The 27,188-nt window shown below is 38.3% G+C and overlaps 1 protein-coding gene across 1 annotated transcript in view; it reads left to right on the top strand.

Moving 5' to 3' along the window:
• Positions 1-27,188, top strand: part of KIAA0232 (KIAA0232 ortholog) — a 66,295-nt gene that overhangs the window by 4,811 nt on the left and 34,296 nt on the right. The window contains exons 2-3 of the mRNA XM_050337697.1: positions 13,045-13,548; positions 26,720-26,857. Of these exons, the coding sequence (XP_050193654.1) occupies positions 13,318-13,548; positions 26,720-26,857 (369 nt within the window). The 5' untranslated portion in view covers positions 13,045-13,317. The remainder of the gene's footprint in view (positions 1-13,044; positions 13,549-26,719; positions 26,858-27,188) is intronic.

Genomic DNA, 27,188 nt, shown 5'->3' with positions numbered 1-27,188 from the left:
CACAGCTTGAAATTATTTTGGTCATTTAGTGTGTGGCATATGTGCTTTTTAAGAAAAGGAAGTGTTTTATTAGCCTGAAGAAAATAGTCTGCTTGAAGCATCACTAATAAAGAAATCAGTAATGCATATTGCTGCTACTGGATGAGTAATTAATCCTCACTAGATCCTTGTGAGACTGTAATTTGTTATTATAAACTTGAAACAAATTTGAAAACTGTGGCTGAATGGAAGCACAACTTTAAAACATTGCATTGTATTTAGGACACTGGGGTATCCTGAAAGAAAGGGAGCCAGCTTCCAGTGATTTATCTGGTTGATAGCTTTACTTTTAAAACTTCAGGAAAAACTTTAACTCTTTCATGATATTTTAATTTTGATGTCTGAAGATTTTGAGCTAGTGACTGTTACTAATTAGCTAAAGATTGCTGTTGAGTGAATTCCTGTTCTCCTTGTTCTTGTCTTCTGGGGTAGAAGTTCACTCCGCTGTTTATTCGACTCTTGCACTTGACAGCGAACTGAATTACTTTTAGTAACTTTGTTTCATTGATGTTTTTGTAGCTGTTTTGGTGGCAGGCATGTCTAACTGTATGAGATGGCAAAAGTTTTAAAATGTCTCCGTAAGTTCAGATATGAGTTTAATTGTCATATGCAGTTCATTTTTTCACCAGCCTCTCTGAACAGAATATCTTATCGGCTTCAGAGAAACCTCAGAGTTCCAGTTTTTAGTAACTTAGTTCTTGAATTGTGAAAGAAATGCCTTGGTTAACAGTACAGTAACTTCCTTGAAGAAGAGTAATGTAATGCTGACCTGCTGTTTTTGTAAGAGGTTTTCTGGTTGTGATAGCTTAATATTTTGCATTTTAGGCACATGACAGCTTTCCAGCTCTCATTTGAAGTAGCAAACAGCAAATGTATTATTTTAAGAGCAGTATTAAAATGCCTTACCTGTTCTGTTTTAAACTGTCTTACCTGTTCGGGGTTTTTTTTCCGTAAGTAGCATTTTTAGCACCATAGAAGTAGAGATATAATATGGCAACAAATATCACCACTGTTTTTATGGAAAAAGACATCCTGGGAACCTTACAACATAAACTGAACAAACAATGCTTATGCAAATTCATTCAAATGCTAAAATATAAATTATTTCATGTGACTTTCTATTCTGTTCAAAATAGCATAGTGTCTTACTTCAGATCTCAATTTCATAAATATATAGAATTCCATTTACTAATATTTGGGAATAAAAATTGTTGGTGATAGAAGTGCAGGAGAAAAGCACTTGAAACCATTTCCTTTGTAGGCCTGCCATAGTTTCTGTATTGTAAAGTCAGTATCTTCTCTGCTGGTTAAGTCACAGAGCTTGCAAATTCAGCTTGTCAGAACTCTTTGCATTTACTGAACCTCTTGTAGCTGACACATCTTGTATGTTTTTACACAGTTTTTAATGAAAACATTGTATATATGTGACTTCCAACTGAATTATGGTAGCCTGGTTTTTTATTAAAAGAACTGTTGAAAAGACTGTATAGTTAGGCAAAGGTACATTTGTTTTCAAAGCCTTCATGAGGCTATTTTAAGCTTTTCAAAAAGATGGTAATTAACTCCCTGAATTACAGTCCAAGTATAGAAAACTTCAATAGTAAGTATTCAGAAAAGGTCTTCATATAAATTAAAGAAACTAATAAACCAAAGTAAAATTATAGTGTGGTCATTATCTAGTTAGATGTTTATATACAGATGGGTTATTAACTTTGGAAGTAAAAATAGCAGGACAAATACAGTAGCCTTTAAATGAGCACTGGTGGTTGGATCTGTGGCATTCACAATTCATTCTGCTTTTCCTTCCCTGACTGAAAGATGCAATGTAGGCCTAAGAGTAAATTGTATATTAATTGAAATAAATCCTCTGTGGCTGCACTTCAAGAGTGGGCCCTGGGCTCCTTCGTGCTGCAGTAGTGTACCAGCTGATGCGAAGAGCACTGCATATTTTATCAGGGTGGCCCCACTGGTGGCCTGGAGGATGATTCCATCTGGTGGCTGCCTGAGCCTTGGAAGAGTCCCCATCACTGCTGTGTCTGTCTGTGCACTGAGGGGTTCGAAACTGGAGGCGGATCTGTTTTAATGCACGCACAAGTACCTTGGTGCTTGGGCCTCCAAGCCATCGGCATCCCACTTGGGAAGGGAGTTCAAACACAGGCAAATAGCTGTCGGTAATGGGTAGTTTGAACTGCTCTGAAAGTTGAGTAAATAAAAGACATCAGGAGGGCAGGAAGGAAAGATACAGCTTTTGATAAATAGTGTCGCTTTGAAGAGTCTCATGGGACTGAAAAGACTGTGACTATCTCCTCCTTGAAGTAGGATCTAGACAAGTATTTCTCCCCAGGATCTCTCAGTCCCAGTAGCAATCAGTCCATCCAGGTGATCTCTGTATGTAATAGACTTGAGGGAAGCAGGGGAGAGCAAGATACTTGTCACTGGTGTTGCTCTGGTATGCTGATAAAATCTGCAGTTTTAAATGGACCACCTTAAATCATACCACTGTCTTGAGTGGTAAAAAGGAATGTAACAGGACAGTCTGAAACCTTATGTCAGTGGTACTGAAATGACACTGGTGTTTGGGACGGCTGTAGAGTATGAGGTGAGTTACTGAGGTGCACACATGCCACCTTCTTCAGTAGCACTCTTTCTATTGGGTTCTCCACTTGGGTGATCCATCCTATTCTAGGCCAGTTCCAATGCAACACCTGCCTCTCTCAGCAAAACTGAAGCAACCAGTAATTTCTTTGTCATCTCCAGGCTACTGTTACTGTAGAATTCTATTTGTGCTTTTTGAAGACCGGTCCACCAAAAATGAATTTTTTTCCATGTGGAGCAAACTGCTGCAGTTCGTCCCTGCAAGCATACCGTGGGTGTGTTAAGTACAAGGACAAAAGGGTGAGAACACGGAAGGGAGGATGAGAGACACAGCAGAACGTCTTGTCCTCTCTTGGTGGCAGCAGCAGTGCCGTTTGTGTTACACTAACTCGCCTTTGAGTCGCCACCCAGGTTTCTCTGTCAGGACGCCACTGCTGCTGTTCTCTTGAGAGGTAGTTATTGCTGGTATGAAAACCGCCACTTCTGGCTTTTGCAAACTGGTATTTGTGCTGACAATAGTAGTAATTCCTTCAAATTTTGTCAGTTATGTGAAGCATTTGTTTTACGTTAATTTTTAATGTGAGGAATATTTATTTAAATTCATTATCATTAGATGCTTATTTGTATTTTTAAAATTATTAAAAATACCATAAGTATAAAGGCATTTTCATTTTTTCAGATAGGATTTAAAAAAATGTTACTATGTTTAAATAAAGTAAAATTTAGTTTGAACACTTGTCTGGACAGTAACGAACTAAACTGGAAAAAAGTTTCCTATGTCAGTTTACGTTTGTTGGATTTTAAGAATAGAATGGAATTATTAGGACTGTATTGGTAGCTGGATACCCTTTTGGATAAATTTTTACTAAAATAATGTAATTGTTGCCATTGTTAATGGCAGTTGGGCATTTGAAAATAGTGAAGCAGTATTTCACTCCTCTAGATTCAGCCAATTGACAAATATCTTTCCATTTCTTAAATCTGATCAATAAAGGTGTTTTTAACAATTTTAAGTCCTTCTTAAAATAATCAGCAAAATTTATGGAGATATAATTCTTTGGGTTGGGGGGGTTGCAGGTTATACATGTGCTGTACCTAGTCTGGTACAATTGCACAACAAACTCATACCACTGTGGTTTATTTATTGTGGTTTATTATATCATGTTTTATTTTGTCAGTAATGCTCTGAGCTCTGTTATGTTTGTTGAAATAGAACTGGTGGCTATGTGCTGCATAACAAAGTTTTTTTTTAAATGCATCTTTAATATTATTAGAGTCTTGACCTCCTGAAACAGTTTCTTGAGTGATGTTATGAAATCACAATACTTCTGTCTTGAAGATAAAATTTGCTTCCTAAATTATCAGGACACTGCTAAACCATGATCTGTGAAACTTACCAACTATTAGGCTTATTAATTATATTTTTTAAGTTATATCACATGTACTGAAGGATCACCTCATAAGTCCCCACTATGCAGAGGTGCTTCCTCACAAGTCTGCTATATGTAGTAAGAACCCTTCCAAAAGAGTCTGTTTATGAAGCCCCTTTCAAACCTTATAATTCTGTGAAGTGGTGAAGTTTTGGGATGTAGTGGGCATGGTATGCTGTGACTGTTCTTCACAGTGTGTGCAGGTTTTGCTGCTAGGTCATGCTTTTTCCCCTTTCCGTCTTGATATTTTCTCTTAACTTAAAAGTTTTACATTATCCAACTTATATAATGTATTTGTTTTGCAAAAGTGAAGAATACCGGGAATGTGGGGTCTTTGATATGCAACTGAACCCCTAGAGCAGGTGTCTCACCTGCTGGTCCTGCAGTCCATTAACAATTGTTTCCCATGGCTCAGGTTTTGCTCTGTGACAGGATTGATGTTTTGACATCTTGTAAAAAAGTTCACGGACATTAATTATGTGCAGCCCTGTGAGTGGATCACCTAATTGAGGTCCTCCAGCTACTGCTTTTTTGAAGTGTTGTTCTTGTATGATGGTGAAAATGAATGTTTTATAAGAACAGCTGTACTGGTTCAGACAAAGGCTTCGACAAATCCAGAACTTGTCTGCAACAGCATCTGTAAGGGAGCAGTTAGAGACAAAAAAGAACAGGGAGAGTGTGTGTGTGTATGTGATACCTCTCCTAAATACTCCCTCAGCCTCACACTATTTTCAGTCCAGGGGATTTCCTGACCCTGATGTGATTTGTCTAGTTGGAAACTCTCGAGGGATCGCTCTTATTTAATTTCCATTGAAGCCCATCTAATTTTTTCCCTTTTTTTGAGTCTTCAGTATCTTTTGGCAAGGAATTCTAGTAGCTGTGGTGTGAAGTTTTGTGTGTAGCTCTTATTAACTCATTGGTACTTTTTATTAATAACGACCAGACATTTAACAGTCAGTTTCTGTCCATGGAGAGACATGTCATCTTTGGTATTATAGGACCATGTTTGCATGTTCTGTACAATATACATGCAAACATTAATTCACTGACACAAAAATTACTTCAGTTTTGTTCTGTGATTTGTTCTTTTGACTACTGCTGAGTTTGAGCTTACAGTGTCATGAAATATCTAACATACTACTTAGGAAATAGATCCTGGGATTAATAGTCAGCTCACAACACATTGATTTATGCATTAATAGCATCAGGTGGTTATTCCCCCTGTGTCTCATTTCAAGTTTACCTATGCTGAATTTTGTTTGCCTTTTTATTGCCCAATCCAGTTTCATAAGGTCCTTCTGCATTTTTTTGATTACTTTGTGCTCACTATCCTTCATCGCTCGCTGTCCTTTGTCACCCTTTGCCACCTTGCTAACTTTGTCACCCATCTCATCTTCCAGGAATTTATCAGGTAATGCAGGTCCCAGTGCAGGATCCTGCAGAGCTGTGCTGGTGACTCCCCTAGTGTCATCTTGATTACGTCTCTGTTTTTTTCCTTTGCTAACCTAAGTAACTGAGGCTTATATGGTAGCTCCTGAATCCTTGGAGTAATTCCATTAAGCTTTTATACAGGATTAGCAGCCTCAGATTTTCATTTGGATAAGTGTTATGAAAATAAGCTTGCAGATTTGCAAAGAAAAAAAATCCTGCAGTAACAACCACACACTGGTTTCTGTCTCCCCTGTGGGTTCTCTGACCTAAGTTACACTAGAACTGTAAGCCCAGCCTTGTTAGACGTCAGTCCACTACAAAACATATATCCATTACAAATAAGACTCTATCGGTCTTGCACTTCTTGGTAATGCTTCTTAAAAAAAAAGGTGGCTCTATATATATCTAAAAGTAAATTCACTGAGCTGCTTTTATGCTTTAGACCACTTCTAGTTCTTTGACTCCTGCCAGGTGTTTAATCTCTGTTTCTCCTAGCAGGGCAGTGCTGCTGAAGCTTTGTGGTAGTCTGAACTGAGATGGAGAGAGCCATAAACGTTATCATATTTTTTTTGGGTTAGAGTAGTGCTTCAGTGCCTTGGTCACGAATCAAGCCCATGCTCCACTGTTTATTGTGCAATAACATCAACCTTTGCCAGTGCATAAAAAAGTTGTCCTTGCTCTGAATTATTATACAGCTGAATTTCTTAGATTGTCAAGGAATGTGGTTAAAAAATAACAACTTCTCTTACTTCTGAATTCACATGTCTTTTAAATACCATGTGAAATTTATTAAGGACACAGATTCCATTGTTTGCTAGACTTTAAATAGGCTTTGTTTCTGGGCTTTGACAGTGCCTTCCCCAGTGTGTGGCCACTTGGTTTGTATGTTAGGGATTTGTTGATTTATTTTTCATGGAAAGAAACAAAAGAAATTATGGTAAAATTGCAGATTCTTCCATAATATAGGAGAACAGTTTGGACTTACTCTGCTGTCATATGATGTGGTCATGCTTTTGATTATCAGTCTTCTAAAGGGAATTGAAATTTACTGAAGTGTGTGTGTGATTTTAGTATGTTGCTGGGCAAACTTCATAACATTTTACTTTGATTTATACTAATTAGGATGTGCATATTTATTCCTACCTGTAGTTGTCAGGGAGAGGAAGGATTGTTTGCTTTTAATACAACCATTCTGGGAAAAAATACTACTTTGAAAAAACTTTCCTGATTAAAATAAGTGGATACTTAGATCCACATTTAAAAAAAAGAGTATATATTTTTTTTCTCTGTTCATTGAATAATTGTCATACGTAGTTAAAGACCGTAGTGGAGGTCAAAAACTTTTGAAAAGAGAGCTGTTAATTGTAAACTATGTAATATACTGTTATATTTAAACGAATAATAAAAGAAACTTCGTATAAAACAGCAGTTTCGACTTAACTATTGTGTGAGAATGTGTTTGGTCTAATTGTTAACATGTAGCAGGAGGCAGAATGAAGCATTGGAAACACAGATGTTATTCATTTGAGGAGTGGAAGGAAGGAAAAAGGTAGCATCTGTGGTGTTGTCCAAGAGATCAGCTTCTCTGTAGCAATATATCAAAATGTGTAAGAGTAAGTTTGAGCCTACAGAGAATTATTTGCAGATTATGCAAATAAGCAGCACATTAGTTTTCAACTTTCTTCAATATGTAATCCAGTAAGATTTTTTTTTTCCTACTGAGGCTGTAGATCCCAGTGTAGTGCATTTAAGCCTACAGACAATTTGCTTCCTTTTTAAATTACCTTTGATGATCTCCAAGACATCATCTGTGGACATTTAGTTTACCTGAAATGACAATTGTAAGGGGTATAGTTTTTACTCTCTTATTCCAATATTTCCTATTCCTTTAAAAGTTGATAATAGGTATATCTTTAAGAAAATTTGAAAGCTGGTTAAAACATTAATTTTTTTTTTCTTTTACAAAACGTGTTTGCTTAGGACCTTGCTGTGTGGATACACAGTTTTCAGAGGCCTTTTGGTGCTGATAAAATACAGATGATGTTACCTTAGATTAATTCAGTGGGTTCTGTGGTTTGGCTTTGGTTATTGTTTTCCAGGATTAGAAGTAATTGGGAAAAAACCTAAAAACAAAAAACAGAAGTTATTTTTAAACACTTTAAAATAACTTTTTTTTTTTAACATAAAGAGAATATGGAGAGAAAAAGCTGTTCAAGATATGGAATTGACTTGCTTGGCATGAGCTTTTAGTCAGTCTTTGTGTTGATAGCCTGATAAGAACAGCTCCATACCCTAGCACTTTCTTGGCGTGCTTGCACCAAGCTTCATTGAAGAGTGATTTACTTGCACCTTTCTTCTACTGCACTCAGTAATCTCTGTAATTTTACACTGTCCTGCTGTGTTCCACAGACACAACTGTCACGAGAAGCTGTTTGTGTTTCTCTCGTTATTGTATGAGCAAGACATTTTTTAAAAAAAACATTCTATGTATTTGTTGTGACAGTACCCCTATTTCATTTCATTTAGGAGGAAGACTAGGATTATTTAGTCTTCATAAAAGGTTATTTACCGTGGAACAGCAAGTCTGTTGTAGAGAACAAACCTGGGGTGTCCCAGCTTCAGTTTCTGTGCCATTGATCCTCCTCTCTGTTGCTTGCTGTAGGTTATTTAGAATTGCTGTTTTAGTGTACCTAGATCTCAGGAGACTAAAGCTTTGTTGTTGTCTTCTGCTGTCTGTTGTTAGATCAAAAGAATGTTTAGTGACTATCACACTGACTAGAATTTTGAGAAATACATCTATTCTAAGATAATCTAAGTTGAAAAATCCTAGTGTTTACACAATATTGTATTGTCATTCCTTTACAAGACACTTCATAAATTGGCTCTTGTGCCTCTAGTGGTTAAGCTGTTGACAGTTCCTACTGTGACCTTGTAAGGTCATTGATCAGTATTGCAAAAACTGAAGGTTACTTAAAAGGAAAAAAAGGTATTAGGAAGTGAAGTAAGTAGAAATTATTTTGAAATAACTTAATAATGTACTTTTTACTTTGTGCTTGTAAAAAAAAGTGATTTTCACAAACTTTTGATAAAAATGATACATATTGATACATTTTTATTTGGTGATTCTTATTATAAGGCATGTCCCTTTATCATATTTTATAGCTGGAAATGAAGAATTCTTTCTAACCTAGGAGTTAAAATAACTAGCCTTGCACTAATTATTTAGGCTGTAATGTGCTCCCCCTGTTCAGATTAGCCCTGGTCATTGTGAGGGATGGAGAAAGTTATTTATAGTGAGACAGTGAAAAAGATTTAAAAGGGATAATAACTCATTTGTCAGAAAATGTTATTTCTAAAATCAAGCTTCACATCTATCAGTAGAAATGTTTGCTCCGTGAGTGACTTGTATTAATTCGATATGAAAAGTCTCTCTCTAGTACTGGGATAGGAAAATAGTTTGTATAAAATCTTGTTAGCTGTAAACCAGAATGGAAATGTTTAAAATTTTCTGTAAAACAACGTACTTGAGAGATGTAAAATGAGAACACTCAAGTATTATTTAGGAAATTTGTTTAGATTTTCAGTTTTTATGTCATGTATATATTTGGTAACTGAATGTTAAAATAGGTAATTGAATGTGATATTCACAAAAGCTGGACTATGATGTTTGAACATTCTAAAAATTTGTTGTCCCATTTCTTAATTGCTCTTATAACTTGTCTCTCTCTTGCTGTCTCTGCTCTCTCCTCCTTCTAATAAAAGCAAAACTCAATCAGATTTTGTTATCCTAGATCTGAACAACTGAGTTTCTCAAATGGCTCACATAAATAAGTGTTAAGATAGGAAAGAAAGGCCACATTATCATCTCATTCAGGGAAAAGCTGAAGCATAAACTCAGTCCTTAATAGGTGCTAAGGAGCTAAACAATGTGTCAAAGTTTTGGTTGAAGTGACTCAGTATCCAGAAGCTTTGCAATATTGTAGCATCGTGATGGTTTGGGTTGAAAGGAATCGTAAACATCATCAGTCCTCACTACTATGGGCAGGGACATCTTTCACTTGATAAGGTTGCTCAAAGCCCTGCCCAGCCTGACCTTGAATACTTGAAATGGACAAGTTGTTCAGAGTCTCATGACCTTCATTGTAAAAAATGTCTTCCAATGTCCAATCTAAACCTACCAGTTTTGAGTTAAAAACCCTGTCATTAGAGACCCTCATAAAAAGTCTGTCCCCAGTTTTGTTACAAGCTCCCTTTAAGTTCCCTCAGGGCCTGTGGATGTATCTCATCAGGTCCTATCGACTCTTGCACCTTTAGGTTCCTTAAATAGTGTCAAACCTGCCTTTTTCCTGCAGTGGGTGGTTCTTCATTCTCCCAGTCCCTGCCTTTGCCTCATTTGCCTGGGATGGTGTGTCTGGAGCACTTGCTGGGGAAGAGCAAGACAAAAAGGTCATTGAGTACTTCAGCCTTCTCTGTGTCTTGGGTAACCAGGTCTCCTGTTTCCTTCCAGAGAAGGTCCGTTTTGTCACTGATGTACCTATAGAAACTTTTCTTGTTGCCCTTGATGTCTTAGCCAGATTTAATTCTGTCAGGGCTATAGCTTTCCTAACTGCTTGGACAGTGTCTCTGTATTCCTCCCAAGCTACCTGTCCTTGTTTCCACCCTCTGTAGGCTTCCTTTTTCTGTTTGTGTTTGTCCAGCAGCTCCTGGTTCATCCATGCAGGTACCTGGTGTTTTTGCCTGACTTCCTTTGGTAGGCATGCATTGCTCCTGAACTTGGAGAAGGTGATCCTTGACTATTAATGAGTTTTCTTGGGCCCCTCTTTCCTCCAGGAATTTTACCAAGCAGATCCCTAAAGAAGGGATCTTCTCTTCTTAAGTCCAGGGTAATGATCTTGCTGTGCTCCCTCCTTAGTGCTCCCTCCTTCCTGCCCTAAGGATCTTGAACTCCACTGTTCCATGGTCACTGCAGCCCAGGCTGCCCTTGATGTTCATGTTCCCTACTTTTTGGGGAGAGCAAGACCCAGCATAGCACCTCTCCTCATTGGCTCCTCTGTAGCTCAGAAAAGGAAGTTACATCACAAGTCCTATGAGGAGAGGCTGAGGGAGCTGGGGTTGTTTATCCTGGAGAAGAGGAGGCTCAGGGAAGACCTCATCATTCTCTACAACTCCCTGAAAGGAGGTTGTAGCCAGGTGGATTCGGTCTCTTCTCCCAGGCAACTACCAGTAAGACAAGAGGGCACAGTCTCGAGCTCTGCCAGGGGAGGTTTAGGTTGGATATTAGAAAGAAATTCTTTACAGAGAAGGTAATCAGACATTGGAATGGGCTGCCCAGGGAAGTGGTGGATTCTCCTTCCCCTTCCTGGAGGTTTTTAAGATGAGACTGGATGTGGCACTTAGTGCCATAGTCTAGTGACCATGGCAGTGTTGGATCATCTATTGCTGACTCTGGCAGCAGTGGGATGGATTGAGGCTCCCCTTCCCCAGCAACGTCAGTTCAAAGCCCTCTTCCCCAGCTCAGCCAGCCCGTTACTGAAGATGTTCTTCCCTTTCTCTACCAGTCCCCAGTAGACCAGGGAGACCTGCTGAATTAGAACAAACTAATTTCTCATTCAGTCACTTTCTGACTTTTTTTTTAATTGGATTTTCTTCCCTGTCCACACTTTCATAACTTCCTTTTCCAGTGGAACTTTCTGGCAGAAAGTTGTTGATTTCTTGAACATTAAGGTAGTTCTGCTCAAACTGTCTCAAAAAGAAATGAAACGTGTGACTTCTCCCATATCTATGAAACATGGGGCTTGGGGGACTGAATCTCACTGACCTTGACTTAGGGAGAGTGTTCATTATGTGCTGTGATATGGAGAGCCAAAAGGACAAAATAGGTCTTAGAGTGGAATGCTGTTCTTCAACAGTTGAGATAATAAGGACTTCTTAAGAGTTTGGACTTTGAATCTTGGGTTTGGAGTATCTTGGTCACACAATTAGACTTTTCATATTTTCTGTTCTTTAATTTTGTGGTGAAGTAATAATCTCCAGGACTTGCAGGATGTTTCTGTTTACTATTATTTGTGCTTACTTATGGGACTGTGACTAATACAGATGTGTTGCTGAAAAAGGTTGAATACTCTTGCATTACCCCCTTTCTCAAAGTACACACTGCCACCAGAGAAGAAAGGTCACTTCAGCAGAGCATAGGGTTTTGTGAACTCTGTAGCAACTGATCGTAATGGATTTCTCTTTGGTGATGTTGCAATTGACTCAGTAAAGATCTGGACTACGCAGTTGTATCTGGGTGGTGGTGCAAAGGCAGCTCCTAAAAACTGCCGTGTTTTGTTGTGTCGACATGTGTCAACTTTCAGTTTTGTTTGGCCACGAAACACGTGCTGTCCACGTGAAACGTTGCCCACAGTATGCAGTTTACATGGTTACGTTAGGTGATGTCTGCTGTCAGCGTGTTGGTCATCTTGCACTGGGGTTGAAACTAAACAGTAGATTTTGCTCAGATACATCAGTCTTTTTTTCTTTCATTTTGGAGGAGGGATATTTCCTGCTAGGATTTGAGCCTTGTTTTCTCTTGCTGAGAGAAGCTGGAGAGGAGAGAGAAGGCCTACACAAATGCCAGATTGGCATGTGGTTGATGTGCAGACCAATCCAGAAATGCCTTTTTTGGACTGTTGTCTTCTGCGTTAGAGAGCAGAATGTGCTGACGTGTGTGGTGCTTGCACCTTCTGCCCCTTACTTAATCGAGATTGATTTGGGACTGTGGGTGGTGTAAGTCTTAGTTTGTCTATTTTAGGATATGGTTTAGAGTGTAAGCTCTCAGGTAAGACAGGTGTATGCTTTGTGTAAAGAGTGTTAAATGTTAATTTTGGCATGGATAAATTATGTTCTGCCCAAATTTCTAAAGTTATTCCAGGGATTGATATTTTTATAAGGACAGATTTTGGATGATAAAATGTTTTGCTGCCCTGAATCAAGGCAAATAATCAAAAGTAAAAGAAAACCCACAAAAACCAAACCTCCAAAAAACCTGAACCTGAAGGTATTTAGTGGTAGGATTTATGAAACTCCTGGCCAGATGAATTTCATGAACTCAGTGTTTTATAAGCATGACACTTTTTTCTATTCTGGAAATGGGAATCACTGCAAAACAGTAGGATTATATTGTCTTCTAGTGATGCAAAACATGCAGTCACTCTTTATTCAAACTTACATAGATTTTTTTTTTTTAAATTGAAGTGGGTTTTTCAGCTGATAAGGTGATAAAATCTCAATTTTCTCGTAAAGCTGGGTCAAACATATATTTCAATCAGCAGATTAGTTGTGAAGTCTCTCTTCCTGGATTAGAAAGTACATTTCCTAAAAGTCACTTTTAAACTTGAAATAATTCCTGTCACTCTTCAAAATGACACTGAGTAGATGTATTTTGTATTTGGAGTAAGCAGTATGTGAATGACTGCTTTCTACTTCGGGTGTGGGGTTTTTTCACTGTTTAATATTATTCATGTATGGATACATATTATCACAACTTATCATTTTTTCCTCTTTATAGGTCCTGCTGGGGACTTGCATCTGGCCTCAATGTGAAATTAAGGTAGAAAAACACATCTACATATGTGTTTGCTATTAGGATTTAGTTTATTCACTGGTCATGCCTGAAGAGTGATGTTCGTCTCTAGACGGCTAACTGCCAGGAAAGATAAATGATTGTCCTAGAAGTCAAGCCTCTCTCCTATTTACTGGAGTGAAAATCACCTCCAGATATCGTCGGAAAATCAACTGCAGAAAATGCTTCACGTTATAAGGATGTCAACCACCTAGATTCATGCGCCCTATCTGTACAGTTGTTGTGGATGGTTTGCCATCTGAAAGCTCCTCAAGCTCTTATCCAGGCCCTGTATCTGTTTCTGAAATGTCTCTGCTACATGCTTTGGGTCCAGTGCAGACCTGGCTGGGACAAGAGCTAGAGAAGTGTGGCATTGATGCCATGATTTATACTCGGTATGTCCTCAGTCTTCTGCTGCATGATAGCTATGACTACGACCTGCAGGAACAGGTATTTACATATTTTAGATGTTGTCCAGTGAAAGTGAGTTTTTGTATCAGTTATGTTTTGTGTATTATACCTTGGTATGCCTCAGATGGGGGGCGGTTGTCTTAAGTGTGTGGGTGGAAGGGGGGTACAAACCACATGGGGGTGAAATTTGGTGGGTGAACTGAGATTAAGATAGGTAGGTTGCTGTGTGAACAATTACATGGAACAAAGTTTTCACGTTGTTACAACTGATACCGGAATTATTAACACTGGAATGTTCTGTATCAGAAAGGAAGACCTTCAATACTCGTGATTATAAGGTTAATTTACTTTGGAACATCAGTAAATTAATGTAATTCTTGTGAAGTGTGTGTCAAATTGCTCTGCTCCACAGTAGTTTTTAGACCTGCCCCCCATCACTTCTCCTGGATTTCATCTTGGGCTGTTTTCAGTAAAGAATTTAAAAATAAAAAAAAATCACTTTTTTTTTTTTTAGTATTCAGGTATTTAAAATACATTATTGCACATGCATTATTCATCTCTTGTAAATAACGTTAATGCTGATAAAAAGCATGCAGGAGAGTTGTGGAATGGTGAGTTGCTGTACATGGCTGTGATTCAGAAAGGGCAGGGAAAAGTGAAGCTGTGTATCAGATGGGCACAGCTCGCAATGCTTCCTTCTGCATTTGTTGCTGTGGATTTTATATGACCCTACAACATACTCTTCAGTCCTGATTTCACCTCTTTTTTATTTATCTTTTTTTTTTAATGTATTTTAATTTCTCCACATCATAAACCTGTTTCAAATACTTCTAATAGTAGAGTTTTGTAGATACAGGACTCATGGAAATTATGGTGTTTTTAAGAAGGGGTGATGATGCTGTTCTCATAGAATTTGTCTTGGAAGGTGGCTGTGATGGCAGTGGGAAGGAGGAAAAGCAAATACCTGTTATTTGGTGGCTTAATTAGTAGTTCTCTTTTGTTGCTGTTGTTTTGGTTATACCTCACACATTGCTACCTAACTGCTTCAGAACTTTCATTGTCTTCTAGTTTATCTTTTTAAAAATCCAGCAAAAGTAGGGCAGGGTATTATAAAATAGATGTAAATGTAAGTGAAGCAGAAAAAAGTTCATGTCAGATGCTGCCAGTTTTTGAACTCTTAGCAACCATTGCTGTGCATAGTAAGCCTTCATGCCTCCATTGTGCAAACCAGAAAACTTTATGTGTAGAAGTTTTTTTGGTTCAGAAGTTTATCTGGCAGCAGTGGATGTCACCAGGATCAACCCCTTGATTAATAATAATAATATTAAAAAAAAAACAACAGTGTAAGCACTTTTTAGAATGTACCTTAACATTTAGGTCTTGGTCAGACATGAATAGTTGTATTTTAGAAGGTCAGAGAAAAAGGTTACAAAACCTGTTTAAAAGGAGTGTGTGGGATGAGGACAGAAAAAAAGAAACCAAGTGAAACTGCATCAGAACTGGAGGAGCTTTACAGATAGGCCTGTGGCCTTGGGGAAAAATGAAGATGTGTTTCTTTTAGACCACAGTCATAACTGTGAAGTTGCTACTGTGATAATTCCAAATTACTGGAGTGCCAAAATTAGTTTTCTTTTTATCAGGCTTTGCAAGAAGCAGGGTAACCGCATTATGAGAACCTCATTCAGTTTATTTCTCGTTTTGATACCTTAACTGGATCCTTTGTGTGTTTGATAACAGAGCTTTAAGGAATGTGTCTGTTCTTTTTCCAAGTTGATTATCTGAACCTAATGAGCCAAAGGGAGAAGAATACCACATGCTGGCAGGGGAGCCAAAACCTGTGTTGCTGAGCGGGTGCTGTGGTACCCGTGTACAGGATGTCTTCTGAACCACATCACGCTTTGAACATGGAAGTTTCTTTTCCATCTTCTCCAGTTCGATCCTGTTTATAACATAGTTTTACTGCATTTGCTCACCATACTTCAAATTGCTGTTTCCTAAGTTTTGAGACCTAATATCAGTTTAGTTTTGGGATGACATTTCTGCAGTAATGATTGGATGCATCTGTTGTGAAACATATTGCTACCTAATTCCTTTCTCAGATAGCTTAGTCTTTAAAAAAGCCTGCAAGGACAAATACCTTATAGGGAAAGTCAACAAATCTTAAAACACACTTTTGTTCTGTTGCTTATTTCATTATTTTTATTTTACTTATTCCCTACTGGTTCTTTGTATGATCTGACACTTTAAAATTAGTTTTGGTTTAGTTAAGTCATTCAGAAACAAGAAGGTTTATAGTCTAAAACATGTTTACATCTAAGCAATTTCAATCCAACTTTGATGATGAGTACAATTTTAGGCCAAAGGGGAAAAAGAAATACTAGTGTTGTTTACAAATAGAAATCAGGGAAGAGAGCAGCAGTATACCTAACGAGAAATAATTTAGGAGTAAAATATTTAGAGTTGCTGAGCTCCTTTAACTCAGATTAATTCCCATCAAAAATTTGGTTCTTGGCATCTCAGGATTTTTCTCTGCCATACAATTCCTTTAATTCTTGAGAAATAATTTCCAGGGAAAGAACTGTTTCCAATAGTGTGCTTATTGCAGTGATTTCTCTCCAACTTAGAGGACAGCTACAAAGAGGCACTGTCTTCAATGGAGTCACGAGGAGAAGATGAGGGACAATGGATATATGGGTATAGGTTGCACTGGGTGCAGTTTCATCTTGATATGAAAATGTTTTTCTTTTTCTTGTTTCTTTTATAGTGAGAACAATCATTCATTGGAAAAACGTCCTCGGGAATGTGGTAGAGTCCCCATTGCTGAGGTTTTTGAGATGCAGTAGGACAATGTGCTGGATAGTCTTGTGTAGGCTCTTTCCCTTGAAAGGGTAGACCAGATGATTTTTTAAGGTCCCTTCCAGCCTGGGCTGTTCTATGATTCTTTGAATCTTTGCTTTTAGAACTCTGTTTTTGTAGGGAGTGAGTAACCATCCCTTTTTCCTCAAAGTACAGCAATGGCTTCTATTTTGAGCAGGTTGGAAGAAATGTGTGGTCTCACAATGGGTTTACACATACAAGCAATCCATTGCAATTCACTTTTTTTTGGGGTGCAAGTGGTGAAGAGGGCAGATTTAGGAAGTCTTATGGATACTGTCATCTTCATTAGAAATTTGCAAACTGAAGTTAGGATGGTCACTACAATCTTTCCACTTGAGAATGTTGATGACATCATTGGCACTGTGTTAGTTGCCTCAGGGAGCCTCCTTCAGTGCTTTCTTTGTAGTGTTCTGGTGTCATCAACTGTAACAGGGAAATGGAACTCCGAAGTCCTGAACTGAGGTTCTGTCAGGTAAGTACAAAAAGTTTTAATATAAAAAATAAATGAAAAAACAATTCCCACCCTTACTAGGCATACCCAGGTATTTAAGGTATCAGTGTTGTTGTGCTATGAGTCACTTCTGTTTACATTTAAAGTAAGAATTTCAAAAGGATATGAGAGTCTTGATTAACTAGGTCTTCAAGGTTATTTTTGAGAATAACCAGGGTGTTCCCTTCTGGTTTGTTAGTAGTATTTAATATGTGGGTTTTGGTCTTGATTCTGATGCAGACTTCTGTGGTTTCCTCCAGGATTAGGTCTCTCTACAGTGTGCTAGTTTGATGTATGGATAGAAGATAAGACTAAGGAGGGGGGGGTTGTGTTGTATGAGGTTTTTTCTTCTTCCTTTTTTTTTTTTTTTACATGTGTGTGTCGGGTTTTTTGTTTGTTTGGTTTTTTTTTTTTTGGAGTTGTGGGTTTTGTTGTTGTTTTGTTTTTGTTTGGGTTTTTTGCTTTGTTTGGTTTTGGGGTTTTGCTTTTGTTTGGTTTGGTTTTATTAGTAGTGTTGATTCCATGCCTTGCCCAATTAGAATGATCTGTCTTGGGTATCATTTCGTGGATTCAGGCTCAGTATCATGAAATGTTAGATTAGTAAGTCACAAATTTCCGGAGAGTTTTTGCAAGTATAGAAACATAAGTGAAAGTAAAAGCCTAATTCACTGCAACCAAATCTTACTGGGATGTTTGCAGTTTCTATTCTGATTCATTATCTTAAACTGGAATAGTTATTAAAATATGTAAAATAGCAAAAGTATGTTTTGCTAGCTGTGTCACAAAGGACTAGAGAGCTTTCAAGAAAGGAAACTTGTTTATGGTAAATTGCACAATGGTACCAAGATCTTCAGGAGTGCCATGCTTATACATATGTTATACATACCTATGAAGAATTACTGTAACACCCTCAAAAATGCACACTTTTAATATTTGTTGGGGTTTTTGTTTTGCTTTGTTTTTAAATACTCAAGAACTGAACGTAACTTAGTCATTGTTGGCATTTAGAGCACAATTTTTATTCAAGCCAGAGTTGCTACTTTTGGGAATGAGTCTAAAAACTTAAGATGTAAAAATTCTTAAACAGTCCTTCATTCTTAGTGTGCACCCTTTTTTCCCTTTTTTTTTTAAATGTCCCTCTCCCCTGCTTTTCTTAGGCAGCAATCATATTGCTAGTGGGAGAGTTTAAGAAGGCAGAAGGAGGAGGCTCTTTGAGATCTTTTTTCCCCAGTGTTGACAGATGGATTAGAGTATACAAAGACAGTATGAATGGGGTTTGCATACTTTCCTTGATTCTTGTGGTACCAGTCCATAGAAATAGTTTGGGAGTTTTTATGGCTAGTTTAGGTTTGTCATTATCAGAAGACAGGTTAGGACTTCAGTCATAGTTTTGCCGTTTTTTTTCCTGTAAACAAAGATGTGCTTGCTTACAAAGTTTCTAGAGAACATGATTCTCAAATTGATTTACACATATATTTGATATCTACATGGCAGAAATTACTAAAGGAATCTGTTGAACCATGTTATATAACAATCATTATTTAGGTGTGTTAGGGTTTTTTGTTTGCTTTATATGATTTGAGGCCTATCAATGGTGTCTGTCCAAAATAGTTACAATCCACTGGCATTGTGTTCTGAGGTAGATGACTTTTTAGTTGCTTCTGGTCCATTAAGAAAAACTTCATAAAACTGGTAGCGGTTTACAGACTGTTTAATGTAAGTGAGGTGCATAATGTTTCTGTTAATTATATATGCTTTCATCTTTGCATTTTGTGACTGAATTTTCTGACTTTGGCATAAAGGATAAATTAAGGAAAAAATAATGAAATTACAAATTTTTAGCTTTTGGGGACCTACAGAATTGCTGTTGGTGGAGATCTCAGCATTGTGAGACAGCCTTTTGACTTCACGCTAAATTGATTTTAATCAGAATACCTTACTCTTACTTTCCTAGTGGAAGATTTCTGATTATTGTTTAAATGCTAATTAAAAGTATATTTGTAGATGCATGTGTTCTCAAACCAGTTTGTGATACAGTAAAAATTACATTAACATAATCTGTGTGAAGCAGAAGGCATTGCCTTAAAATATATTGCGTGAAACATTATTTCATTGAATTTTATTTGTACAGTATTAAAATCGGTGTTCTGTGTTGCATCTTCCATATACCATTTGTAAGCCTAACTGATCTTGAATATAACAGGTTTGTGGTTTAGACGTGTTGGCTTGTGCCTGTAGACTGTTCTCCTTTTTCAAGGGATAGAGCCTTTATTAAAAAAAAAATCTCAAACAAACCCCAACCCCACAGCTAGACACTGTGTGAGATAAAGGCTTTGTTTGTGAGCCTTTGGTCATGCAGCAGGAAGGTCTAAATGCATTTGTTATGCATACTTTCCATATCAAATGTCCTCTGTTGCTCTTGATTTACTTCTTTCAACTCATTTTTGGAAGTTTGCCTTTTTTTTTTTTGTTTGTTTCCTGACCCTCAGAAGTAAAAATCCTTAAAAAAATTAATTTAAAAAGATAATATTTTCCTAACTCTGAATTAAGTAGCTGTTGTACTGCAAACCGTGTTCTTTTGTGATCAGGATGAGATTTTTGCTTGTGATTTTTCAATTTTTAACAGGGAGGCTTTTATTCTGAAAGAATAATTATTTGCAGACTGATTCGAAGTAGTTCCATTCAGGTAATCGTTTACATGAAGGCAAAAAAAGTCTTCAGAATCATCGCTACCCTTCTGCTCACTCTGGTCACGGTTTTTATTCTTGCTTTTTCATCATTAGTGCTTACACATTTATAGTCCAAAATGGAGTTTTCTTTCTTATGTCAAGAGACTAATAGAGCAGTGGAAGAGAGACCTCAGCCCACACATGATACATTTTAGGGCTCTACCCTGTGGCTTTATCTCCATAGATTCTTTTGGCCCATCCCTCTGAGCTGGGATGGGGATATCATTGCCAGCTGTTGCTCTGCATTTGGCTGCCATGTGCTTGATGACACAGGACACTTTGGGGACTGCACTTGTGATGCACTTGTAGGTTCCCAGATCCAGTCAAATGTGGGATGTTTGCTCTCCTGCCATCCCATATTAACCCAGTAGAGGGACCTGATGTCTGGATTTAAATGCTAGTAAAAGATACCAGTTTTACACATGTAGATTTTTGGAAGAAGAGGATATGGGGTTTTATTTGCGTTGTGAAGTAAAAATTGCAGCCATAACCTAAAGATAGGAGGTGAAATGAGGATTTGTTCCTCTGTACTATACTAACCCTGTTATTAAATGTTAGTCTGGCTGGTATGCCTGTTTAACAAAAAATTGACAGTGTTGTTTCTAGTATAATGACACCTGTTCTTTTATCATCCCGAAGAAATAGCTTTGGGTCATTCAAACACAGTTTTTCTCAACGCATTACAATGTACAGAGTGAGTTCAATTACAGCAGGGAAGTACTGTGTGACTTCTGCATACAAGTGTCACAAGTGTTTTGAAATTCACCAGCAACATGTAGAAGTAAATGTCTTGAATGCAAAGTGTTTTCAGTTTAGTCTGTGTTACTGCTTATTAATACAAAAGTTAAACTATTTTCTAAAAGCTCAGGTATCAAAAAATTCATAGAGGAAAACTTAGCTGTGGTGCTGCCCCCTATTCCTTTCCAGGTAGGAGGTACTATAGTTGGGGACTATATAATTGAAACTTTGAGAAGTAATTTTTTTTGTGTGCAATATTAAGTTTGTGAGAAAAATTGGGTGGATGTGTATTCCTCATCAGTTAAGCAGAGGAGGATAACCGAAAGGGCTTTACTGTAAAAGCGTGTGCCTCAGAAAACTTACTTATTAATTTTTAGTTGACATTTGACTTGTTAATTATGTGATAACAGATCTGTTCTGTATTTCTCTGGTGACTGACAGGTCAGAGACAGGTTTGGAGTGTCATGGGCTGTGCATTTTTATTCTTTATCCTGTTTTATAGGTGGAAATTGCAGCGGCAGGGATTGGAGCCAAGCAATAGGCTCTCAGGGGCATCATATTTGCATAGACTGTGCAGGTTTCAGGATAGTCAACTTCAACTTATGTGTTATTACTGCAGAAGAGAAGCATTTGTTCTCAAAGACTGTGGTTATCTGAGAAACTTTATTTTCAAGCTCTCTTCTGTATTTGGATTGGTGGGAGTGATCATGTTGAACTGCTCCTTCCTTCCTTATTGTTAAGCTGTGACTACTAATGCATTCTCACAAAGGCTTACATAGTGCAAAGCAGAGATAGAAGCTCAAGGCCCAGGCTGGTGAGTCCTCCCACCAGTCAGGGTTTATTTGCAACTTCTCTGTGCTGATACAATTGCACTGTTAGGGATTCTGGGGTGAGCTGAGAACCTCCTTGGTGTTCTTGGTGTATAGATCATGGTGACAGTTCACTTGCCACGTTTCTCCAAGCATGGATGTATGCTGCCTGTATTCTCTGAAATGAGATGATTACAGTGGTCTGTGATGTCTGCCACACAACTTTATTTCTAAATCCAGGAGAGCAGCCATAAACATGTCCCTTTCAGACACCTTGAGTCTGTAGTGACAGCTTCTCTTGAGTTTTTTTCTTTCTTTTCTGCCATGTAGGTCAGACCTGTAAGTAAAATGATGGCTTTATAGCTGTAGCTATAGCCTTGCTAAATTTGCTTCTTTTCTGCTTTGATGGGAAAAGTCTAAAGGCAGCCTGCTCAACAAACATAAGATTTCAACAGATGCAGCATTTGCATGTTCTCTCATTCTTGCGAGTGGGTGTGACAAATTTCTTCTGCTTAGCTTTAGCCTAGAGTTACTTCTAATTAGTGAATATCACATAGACTGCCCTTTCAAGTTGGTAGGATTATAAGCAAGAATTTTTAATTGATGGAAACTCAGATTACGGGATTTGATACTTAGGTTAATTAATTTTGATAGGTGGAGTTCTTCCCTGCCTGCCATCAGTCCCAAATACCCTGATGACCTTGAGGTCCCAGTAGTGCATGATGTGGTCTGATATAGTATCAGCTGTTCTGTTACAGTCCAACTGCACAGGATGGTGAAGTTCCAGTTGCAGCAGCTGGGAAGGAGGTGGCTGTAGTGGCTAATCAGTTCCCTGACTTTTCACTAAAAGTCTAAGATGAATTCTTTCCCTGGTGATACCTAGATTTGGAGTAATTATCTAACATTAAAGAATGTTTCCAGTTCTCTCTATTCTGTGATAGCATGTTTTTTGTCATTTGCTGCTCTCTGAAGAATCTGCTCATTGTCTGCAGAACCTCTTGTATTCCCTGTGGGGAATATAAGCTGAGTTTGAGCTGCTGTTTCTTGTGTTTTCTTCTGACCTGTCTTGCCCATGTATTCTCTTTGTCTCAGTCTGAGGCAGCCTGTAAGGAATGTTTAAGCTGATCCTGGCTGATCAGACCTTTCACAATAATTATAGTGAATTTCATTATAAAAAGGTGTCCATCCCTGTGGCCTTAGGCAATGTATGAGTTTTTCCTGACTCTCAGTTGACCAGAAGCATTTTTTCAGGGGAGATCACTGAATGTATTTATGTGTTCTCCTTGCTGAATAATCTTAAAGGTGAAATATGCTTGTGATCTGCAGTTTTCCCCGGATTCTCAGTTGTGACATCCTAGGGGCAATGAGGACTTATTCCCTTTTAGATATACTTTGTCTTGGAACCATGGAATGGTTTGGTTTGGAAGGGACCTTAAAGATCATGTAGTTCGAACCCCCGTGCCATGGGTGGGGACACCTTCCACTAGACCAGGCTGCTCAGAGCCCCATCCAACCTGGCCTTGAACACTTCCAGGGATGGGGTATCCACAGCATTTCTGCACAGCCTTTTCCTGTGCCTCACAACCCTCACAGTAAAGAGTTTCTTTCTAATGTCTAATGTAAACCTACCTGCCTTCCATTTAAAACCATTCTCTCTCACCCTGTCATAACATGCCCTTGTCAAAAGTCCCTCTCCAGCTCTCCTGTAGGCCCTTTAGGTACTGGATGGTACTGTAAGGTCCCTCCAGAGTCTTCTCCAGGCTGGACAACCCCAACTCTGCCAGCCTGTTTTCCTAGGAGTGGTGCTCCAGTCCTCCTCTGACCCTCCTCTGGAGTCACTTCTGTGGGTCCGTGTCCTTCTCATGTTGGTTCCCCCAGAGCTGGACACAGCATTTCAGGGGGAGTCTCATGAGAGTGGAGCAAAGGGGTAGAATCACCTCCCTGGACCTGCTGGCCACTCTGCTTTTGATGCAGCTCAGGACACAGCTGGCTTTCTGTACTGTGAGAGCACTTTGCTGGCTCATGCTGAGCTTCTCGTCAAGCAACGTCCCTGAGTCCTTCTCCTTGGGGCTGCTCCAAATCCATGCTCTGCCCAGCCTGTGTTTGTGTTTGGGATTGCCTGTACCCAGGTGCAGCACCTTGCACTTGGCCTTGTTGACCTTTATGAGGTTTGCACAGGCTCATCTCCCAGTCCTGTCAAGGTCCCTCAGGCTTCTCTCCAGCATGCTGACCTCACCACACAGCCTGGTGTTCTTGGCAAACTTGCTGAGGGAATACTCACTGTGACTGTCCATGTCGCCAGCAAAGATGTTAAACAGCGCTGGTACCAGTACAGACCCAGGGCAATGGCATCTGTCACTGTTCTCTCCTTGGACATCAAGCCATTGACTGCAACTCTTTGAGTGTGACTGTCCAGCCAGTTCCTTATCCCCTGAGTGGTCCTACTGTCAAATCCATGTCTTTCCAGTTTAGAGACAAGCACGTTGTGTGGGACAGTATCACAAACATTGCACAAGTCCAGGTAGATGATGCAGTGTGGTCTTCCCTTACCCATCAATGTTTTAACCCTGTTGTAGAAGGCCACCAAATCTGTCAGGCACGATCTGCTCTTAGTGCAGCCTTGTTGGGTGTCACCAGTCACCTCCTTATTTCCCACGTGCCTTAATACAGTTTTCAGGAGGGTCTCCTCCATGATCTTGCCAGGCACAAGAACTCTGTGGCCTGTAGTTCACAGAGTCTTCCTTTTTTAAAAATAGGGGTTATGTTTTCCTTTCTAATGTTGCCATTTATGTAGAGTATGAGCTTCATAATGATTTTGTTTCAGTGTTATTGCAAGATAGCACATTTTTTCTTACAGACGATAGATATTGCAGCAATTGAAAGAAGAATCACTACCAAACTCGCTTTTCTTTTGCTTCTCCTGTTTCTTGGTAGTGTGGAGGGAAATGGTGGAACTGCTACTTTTGCACAGTTGATTAGGATAAACAATTTCAAAATCTCTTTCTAAAATTTGTGCCTGTATCTTAATTCAGGATTGAATTAAACACTCAAAAACTTTGACTTTTTTCAGTATCCAGATGGCACTGGCTTTTAGTTGATATTTCTTTAATTGGGTTGTTGTCCTCTAAAAATTAAGGTAGTGGTTGTCTGGTTTAAATATTAGAATTTTGTAAGCCAAATTTTAGTGTGGCCTAGTTTTTGCTTTAGTTTTAGCACACCCATTAAATCTGGAGTAGCACTGCTTCTGTGAAATGTTCAGTGACCACTGAACAGAATTGCGAAAATTCAAAGTTGTTGTGGAGGTCTTGCATTAAAATGAGCATTATCTTATGATCTCTGGTTCTGTTAGGAAATAAGGCAAATGAAGGCATGTAGTAAGTGAAGAGAGCAGAATTCTGTAGTGATTCTTTCCATGTGGAGGAACTGGTTTACTTGCTTTCATACATACAGAATGTTGTGTTGAACAGCTTTGTTGCCTGTTTGTCATGGACTTAATACATTCCAGTCTTAGGAGTAAACCTACTGATGGACTCCTGACCATTGGAGACAAAAAGAGGGGAGGGGGAAGGGAGGAAAGTTAAGAGGCTAATTTCAACTACTTGAAACTACTGGATTGTCTGTCTTTTTGTTTGTTTGTTTCTTGCCTTTGGTCACTTTAGTCATCATAAAAGCAGAGTTTCACTCTGTGTCTCACAACTCTACAAACTCACTCTCTAGGGTGTATGACATCAATTACATAAATTTCTGTAAGCATGAAAGTTCTTGCTGCTCTGTTGACAGACAGCTGGTGAAGTAGAGGGGAGCTGTAATGTACCAGTACAGAGGAAAGCTTTGTTGGCATAGGGGAAACAAAGTACTTTAATATATAGCATTTTGAGAATGTTTTCCTGCTGTAGGTGTTGTCTTCATGAACTTTCTGCTTCAAACCGCAATAAATTCAGTTGTTTGCACACATTTGCTGGTTTGCCTGGGCTTTCATTTTGAGTAGTGTGTCCATTTGGATGAGCAGGACAGGCTTTGGGAGCTGGTGGGGGATAGGTGGTTCTCATCAGTTTGTTTGCTTTCATATAAATATTGGGAAGAGTTAGAGTGCTCTACAGCCTCATGGACTATAAAGAAATACATAAATTACAATTTTGGAAAAGACTTATACATTTAATTTTTAGAAGTGAAGTGTACATGTGCAGAGAGTCTCTTGAACCTATTTTCTGATATTTTTCTTCTTATTTTTTTCTATTATTCCTTTTTGTTTGTCCTTCTAATGTTAGTCCTTTAAATGAATCATTGGCACCTTGCAAAAGTATAGGGAAAAACAGTGACTGTTTAGCTTTTTGTTCTTTCAGCACCAAGTGCAATTCTCCAGTTTTGGTGCTCAAATAAGACTTTAAGAAGTAAATTTAACAAATTGCTTTACTCCTTCATAGAGGACTCTGTCATGTAAAGTCATGATTGGCAGCCCTTCCGTGGCTGATTTCTGAAGATGAGTGGTCTCTCTCTGCTCCCCTTTTTCCCATCTTTTTCCTTGATTGCACAGAGACAATCAGTTTCAACTTGTTTTTTCAATTGGTTTCAGTGACAACTTGTTTTTCCTTTGTTTTGAAACCACGGGGAATTGGAAGTTCCTTTAAATGAGAGTAGGCCTTAGCCTGGATTTCTTTAGAAGCAGTAGCAGGAATGTTGAAAGGGTTGAAACAGGTAGGCTGAAAAGCATCAGGTGTTTGTGGATCTCTCTGAAGAAGATGGTTTAGATCAGTATCCATTAGAAGACATTAAAGACTATTTTCCTGGTAGCCAAAATATTTCTTTTGTGATATGAATGTAGGAAACCATGTATATTTGTGTGAACAGGCAGTGAAGAATAAGCAAGTCTCATAATAAATTTTGTAAATTCTAAAAAGCCACATAAAACAGATGCTACATATCTTCACATGGTTGCATGTTATACAATAGCATTCTACTTTGATTTTATTGTTTTTCATTGTTCTTACATGTATGAAAAGCCAACTCCATGCATTCACCCCCACCTCCCAGTATATGAATTTTCTTCTGGAATTAGTTCAGGGTTATTTTACAATAGGCACTGCTTTCTCTGGCCATAGCGATGTTCATTGTGAGACTGAGTTGAAGGCTCTGGGATCTAACATTGCATTGTCTTTTGGCTTCTTTAGCTTTCTCTTAAGTGTTATCCTAACTCTGAACTACTTGCTTTTCATCCTTATTATTTCAGAGATCAGTAAACTCTTAACATATTTTGTGTAAATTACAGTAATACATTCAACCATAAGTTGACCATAAAATTACCTTTATGAATATGCTTTGCAATTGGAAAATGTTGCAGTGAAGTGTGAGTAACCTCCATGTCCTGTGAAAAGTACATGTGCTTTTCTGAATAGTAAGTGCAAGTTTTATGTAATCAAACTAATCTTTATCTGGGCAAAAAGTAGTTTTTAGCAGATAGAAAAGGATTGGTTTTGTTTTGAACAGTGTGTTGTTTGTAGTCCTGTTCTGCTGTAGTACTGAGATATTGATGTATTTCAAATAATGTAATTTCTTTATTTTGATTTTAGGAGAATGACATCTTCCTGGGCTGGGAAAAGGGAGCTTACAAGAAATGGGGAAAGAGTAAGAAGAAGTGCTCTGATCTAACACTAGAGGAAATGAAAAAACAGGCTGCTGTCCAGTGTCTTCGCTCTGCTTCTGATGAAGTAAGTTTGGACTATTTAATAGATTCTTAAGGCTTTATGTTCTTCTTTGTATTAGATATATTTAGCTTGTGATGCTTGTCTTTTAATTTGTGCCTCCTTAAAATGCAAGTTCAACTAAAGTTCTCCCTGAATCCTTTAATTTTCCTTAGGAAATTATGAAATCTGTGTATGGCACCATGGTTTCACAAGAGATTCTGTTCTGTGTAGTGTCGTGCTTTCCTTTCTGTAAGCCCTCACCTGTTCTTGTCAGGGACAGTTGCAATTCACCAGTTTGTGTTGAAATTACAACAAAGCTTTGCATAAAGGTAATTCCCAAAATTCTAAATTGTGT

Source organism: Myiozetetes cayanensis, unplaced genomic scaffold (genome assembly GCF_022539395.1).
Source record: "Myiozetetes cayanensis isolate MyiCay16 unplaced genomic scaffold, myiCay2020 scf7, whole genome shotgun sequence".
Classification (NCBI taxonomy): domain Eukaryota; kingdom Metazoa; phylum Chordata; class Aves; order Passeriformes; family Tyrannidae; genus Myiozetetes; species Myiozetetes cayanensis.
This window is presented reverse-complemented; position numbering and strand designations above follow the sequence as displayed.